Consider the following 6,202-nt stretch of genomic DNA (forward strand, 5'->3'; position numbering starts at 1 on the left):
TCTCTTCCTCTAAAATTACATTCATTGGTTGCTTTTACTTGTGACCAGGCGTTTGCTCGTCTAAGTGCTGTATATGGTGGAACTTACATGTTGAGCAAACCTTAGTGCAAGGTAATATTATTTACACATACCCATTCCTCATACTCAATAACTGTCATCCCCATTTTTATCCCTTGCACCAACTAGAAGGATGAGATGATGCTTCTTTTTTCTCTTTACAGAAGATTAATCTATTGACTTCAAATTATACAAGACTTTGCATTTATATGGAAAAATGTTTTCTTGAATTAAAACTTTGGTTGAAATGTCTGGATCTTTTCTGTTATGAAGATTAGGCTCAAAATAGGAAAAGAAGTTTTGCACTTCATACAGAGTGGGATGCATACTGAATATTGTGCTCCTTAACTGAAGAGGAATTAGTAAGACTTAAGCATGAGTAAACCATAAAACATGACTTTTATGGCTTTATCTGACAATAACCATTGTCATTTTTCCCCTAGTATGTTTCATGTTATGCTCCCATGGAAATTTTGTATTTTAAAGTTAAGTTGGCGTTCTGTTTTTGGCTGTTAAAATGGTGACTCATATGCACTGGTATCAATATTTTTTTTTTAATTTCAGGTCGAGTTTGATGAGGAAGGCAAGATGTGTGGCGTTACATCAGAAGGGGAAACAGCTAAGTCTAAAAAAGTTGTATGTGATCCCTCGTACCTTCCAAACAAGGTAATTTCTTTATATTTTTGGTTTCCCCATGTTTCTTTAAATCCTTTATTGATCTCTTAATCTAATGTATATACATATTCTATATGTAAAATGTTTTCGAAGAATTTAATGTGTATACATATTCGATATTTAAAATTTTTAGGAAGAATTTAATGTGTATACCTATTCGATAATTAAAATCTTTTTGGAAGTGGTACCGTACTTCAACGAGTAGAGTTTATGACATTGGTGCTGTAGAACAGTAAAATATAGAGACATAATGGAGAAAGTAGTAGTGTATATCATTAGTAAACATATGCCACATATATATAGTACAAGAAACTAAGCTAGGCTATGTTACATAACCAATGTGGGATAGAATTCATATACTATATTAACACTCCCCCTCAAGCTGGAACATATATATTGATCAAGTCCAGCTTGGTACAAAGTTCTGAGAAACGCTTCACAGGCAACGATTTTGTGAAGATATCAACAATCTGGTTAGACGATGAAGTGAAAGGAGTAGTAATTGTCCGATTCAAAACACACTCTCGAATAAAATGACAATCAACTTCAATATGTTTAGTCCTCTCATGAAAAACCGGATTGTTCACAATATAGATTGCAGCTTGGTTATCACAATGCATAGTTAAAGGTTCATTCTCCAAGTAGATTCTTGACTCCGACCATCTCAGTAGCAGTATGAGCCATAGCTCTATACTCAGCCTCGGCAGACGATCCCGCAACAGTATGTTGTTCTTACTTCGCCAAGTTACAAGGTTTCCTCCCAAGTAGGTGCAATATCCAGAAGTAGACTTTCTATCAGACTTAGAACCAGCATAATCAGCATCAGAATATCCTTCAATTTTTAGATGTCCATTCTTTTTGAATAACAATCCGTTGCCGCGAGATTTCTTGACATATTGAAGAATTCGAATAGCAGCATCCCAGTGAACTTGCTTAGGCTTATCCAGAAAACGACTGACTAAGCCAACATCAAAGGAAATATCAGGCCTTGTTACTGTCAAGTAGATAAGTTTTCCAACTAGACGTCTATACTTAGCTTTATCCTCCAAGACTTCTCCACTGTCATCCCAAACACTTGGATCAACCTCCATAGGAGTATCAACGGGCTTTGCTCCAAGTAGTCCAGTTTCTTTCAATAGATATGCAGCATACTTTTGCTGAGATAGAGACACTCCAGAATTTCCGTGTGTAATTTCAATTCCCAAGAAATACTTAGGACGGCCAAATCCTTGATAACAAAATGTTGCTGCAAATATTTCTTAGTTTCCTCAATTCCACGAACATCACTTCCAGATATGAGTATATCATCAACATATACAATGAGAATAACAATACCCGATGCTTGATGTCGCACAAAAATCGAATGATCAGACTTGCATTGCTTAAAACCAATAGTTCCAAGGACACTGCTGAACTTATCGAACCACGCCTTGGGACTTTGTTTAAGGCCATAAATTACCTTTTTGAGACAACAAACTTTAGTAGCATCCTCCCCCTCTGCAACATATCCCGAAGGTTGCTCCATAAAGACCGTCGGAGTCAAATCACCATACAAGAAAGCATTCTTCACATCAAGTTGATACATGAGCCACGAAAGATCAATAGCCAAAGAGAACAGAATTCGGATTGAATTCATACGAGCAGTGGGCGAGAACGTCTCAAAGTAATCAATACCATAAGTTTGCGTATATCCTTTGGACACAAGCCGAGCTTTGTAACGATTAATACTACCATCAGCAAGAAATTTTATGGTAAACACCCAACGACAAGATACAATATCCACCGAATCAGGGGCATGTACCAGAATCTAAGTACCACGACTCAAGAGAGCTCGCATCTCCTCATCCATAGCGGCTCGCCATAAAGGGTGTTTGAGTGCCTCTTGGTAAGAAGTTGGAATCACTGTAGACAAAATGCAAAGAGCAAAGGCACGAAAAGGAGCACTCAAGAGAGTAAAGGAAACATGATTAGATACGGGGTGTTTGGTGGTACAAGTACGTTTACCTTTGCGAAGAATACGCAGATCAACAGAATATTGGGTCTTTATTTCATGATAAAAAGATTTTAGAACAGTAGGGACTTCACTTCTGTGTTTAAGCAAATACAACCATGACATACGGGAATAATCATCAACAAGAATTAGAAAATACTTGAAACCCCCTGGACTCAATCCTACTCGGACCCCAAACATCACAATGAACTAAATCAAAAACAGAAGAGCTACGAGTCTCGACTCGTGAAGGAAAGGAAGTGCGATGGTGCTTGCCCAACTCACATGACTCACAATTAAAATCAACAGACGCAACTGGAACTAAACTACGAAGACTAGCAGAAGACGGATGACCAAGACGACAATGCCACTGATATGGAGACACAACAGCAGAGAGAGCACTAGGAGAGACAGATGAAACAATATCCAAGTAGTACAGATCGCCACGCTCATGTCCTCCACCAATCGTCCTCTTCGTCTGCAGGTCCTGAAAGATACAATATGAAGGATAAAAAGTGACAGAACAATTGTGAGTTTTTGTTAGCTGACCAATAGATATTAAGCTGACTGGAAAATTTGGGGCAAACAAAACATTATTAAGGGTAATATGAGTAGTGGGTTTGACAACACCAGTGCCAGTTACAGGAGAATAGTTGCCATCAGCAAGACGAACAGATGGGAGAGAAGATGGAGAAAAAGATGTCAAAAGGGATAATGGAGAAAGTAGTAGTGTATATCATTAGTAAACATATGCCAAATATATATAGTACAAGAAACTAAGTTAGGCTATGTTACATAACCGATGTGGGATAGAATTCATATACTATATTAACAGGTGCTAATTACTTGTTAAGCTTTGTAATTTAGTTTTCCCAAGGCACTCAACATATGAAAGTTAAGCTCTGTGTTTTACTGCATCTTCTTTGATAAATTGATATCATTATTAATAATAACATGTTGGTTGTTATAGGTTAAGAAGGTTGGCAAAGTAGCTAGAGCTATAGCTATCATGAGCCATCCTATTCCAAGCACCAATGATTCCAATTCAGCACAAGTTATCCTACCCCAGAAACAGCTGGGTCGCAAATCCGACATGTAAGTGATCTTGCAACCTATATTTCATTTTTACTATCATGATTGTTATAAGAGATACAAAAGTTAAAGATATATCGTTTATTTATTCTGTGAATAGAGCCTTCCTTTGATTGCATGTAAACTATTACTCACTCCGTTGCATAGTAATAGAGTCATTTTGCCATTTTGGTACGTTCGTCATTTCTCTTTTTAATAATAGTCAACACATTTATTCTCACTTACTTTACTCTCTCTTACTTTATTCTCCCTTCATCTCTCAACCTTTTTTCTTTCTTTTTACTTGACTCACTTAACCCAAATTTTCTTAATACCTGTGCCCAAAGAAATGTCTGTCTCCACTACTATAGAACGGAGGGAGAATTAGATTGAACTTTGGGGGCGACATTAATATTCTAAAAAAACTTGTCTATGTGGTCACATTGGCATATACCAAAATGTTATACGGGACCGAGCAGAAAATATTAGTGCATAAAAGTATGATTTTGGTACAATAACAAACTGATTTCATAAGTGTGATTTAACTTACTTCTTTACATATTTCAAGTGTGTTACGGTTACGGCCCTTAAGAGTGGAAAGTTTCTTAATATTAGATAATTTTTTGGCTTTATAGGTATTTGTTTTGTTGCTCATATTCTCACAATGTTGCCCCAAAAGGAAAATACATTGCTTTTGTCTCGACTGAAGCAGAAACTGATAACCCCCAGAGTGAACTCAAACCTGGTACTGATCTTCTAGGAGGTGTGGATGAGATTTTCTTTGAGACTTATGATCGATTTGAACCAGTCAACAAGCCTTCTCTAGACAATTGCTTCATAACAACAGTAAGTTTTTACATAAATTTACTTAAAAATCACTTGTTGATTAATTGGCATTTCCTATATATGTACAGAGTTATGATGCAACCACTCACTTTGAGTCCACCGTCGATGATGTGCAGAATATGTATACCTTGATTACAGGAAAGGTAAGAATTGAGTCTCCTAACCTATATGTTACTTGGACTCTGAGATCTGAGAGTTCCATCACTGTCTTGTCTCTATACTTCTTTTTTTAGGGAGGACTTGAATCGCCACTTCAATTAATCTGATTGATTGGAAGACAAATTAGATGGACTTTATTGTCTAAAAAATACCACTATTTGCTCTTTTTTCAGGTTCTTGATCTTAATGTTGACTTAAGTGCTGCAAGTGCTGCTGAAGAATGAGAATGTTGGTTGTTCTATGCTTTTATCCTACTAATGTCTTATGGATACAAGAATTTGCCTTGTAAAATCCGAGAAATGACATCTGCTTCAATGTTTCATTTGTTGTTCATTGTGATATTTGTTATTCATGTTTGGGTGAAATCATGCGTTTAGCTCATGCATGCATGCTTCAAACTCGAAATAGCTCGATTTTAAACTCATGATATATAAGGAGTACTAAAGTCTAAATAAAGCAATCCTTGTTTATCCTTAATAACTTATTTAAATGTATCAACATGACACCACAATATAGCAAGTCAATATACTCTACATTAAATTGGTTGTGGACTCAATGTTTTATGATATTCTCATTTCAATTTTACATAATCATAAATTTTTAAATTGAAAAATATTATTTACACGGTATCCATTTTTAAATTTCAGTTGCACGATATTCCCATTTCAATACTCTAGATTAATTATTTAATTTTTATAAATCAGAATAAACTGAAAAATACTACTTCCATTTACAAAATATAATCTAATTTTTTTAGTTTTGTTTCAACTTTCAAAATTAAATTTTATCTATTATAGTAAATTCCACATTCTAACAGAGTGACTCACATTTGCCACAATAAGAGTCATATTTTGTCATTTTTGTCTGTAACACAATAAGAGTCACATTTTTCTTTTATCATAAATGATAAATAGGCCTCACATTCCACCAACTTATTTCACTCACATTTTATTATAAAACTAATGTATATATAAGTGGGGAACATAGTCCACTAACTTATTTAACCAATTTTTCTTTACATTTCTTAAAACTCGTGCCACCACACCAAATATGACTTCTATTGTGGGACAGAAGTAGTGTTATTCTTTTACTTTAATAATTTTGCACTCCCTCAGTCACATGCTACTCACACTTATCATCTTTACAACATAAGTAATTAGTGTTATAAAATTAGCATTTCAAGTATAATAAGAGAACATTTAATAAAGGAATACTTAACTAACTCTAATATCTTAATTAAATATCCAAATTTTTTCTTAAAATAAAAATAGGGTAAATAGTTTAGAAAGGTTCGAAATTGAAAAATGCAACTAGCATGAGACGGAGGGAGTGTTAAAATCTGCATCATTCACTATTAATGCTACTTTCTCCGTCCCAATAAAATGGACTACTTTCATCATTTTG

At 35.0% G+C, this 6,202-nt stretch overlaps 1 protein-coding gene across 1 annotated transcript; it reads left to right on the forward strand.

The window, feature by feature from the left end:
- Positions 1-629: 629 nt before the first annotated feature.
- Positions 630-5,093, forward strand: LOC121789072 (guanosine nucleotide diphosphate dissociation inhibitor 2-like). The gene is made up of 5 exons (XM_042187605.1): positions 630-723; positions 3,693-3,817; positions 4,429-4,639; positions 4,708-4,782; positions 4,972-5,093. Exons 1-5 carry the CDS (start codon positions 646-648, stop codon positions 5,020-5,022), a joined length of 540 nt encoding a protein of 179 aa, XP_042043539.1. The 5' UTR covers positions 630-645; the 3' UTR covers positions 5,023-5,093.
- The last annotated feature ends 1,109 nt before the right edge of the window (positions 5,094-6,202 follow it).

This window comes from Salvia splendens, unplaced genomic scaffold (genome assembly GCF_004379255.2).
Source record: "Salvia splendens isolate huo1 unplaced genomic scaffold, SspV2 ctg128, whole genome shotgun sequence".
In the NCBI taxonomy this organism is placed as follows: Eukaryota; Viridiplantae; Streptophyta; class Magnoliopsida; order Lamiales; family Lamiaceae; genus Salvia; species Salvia splendens.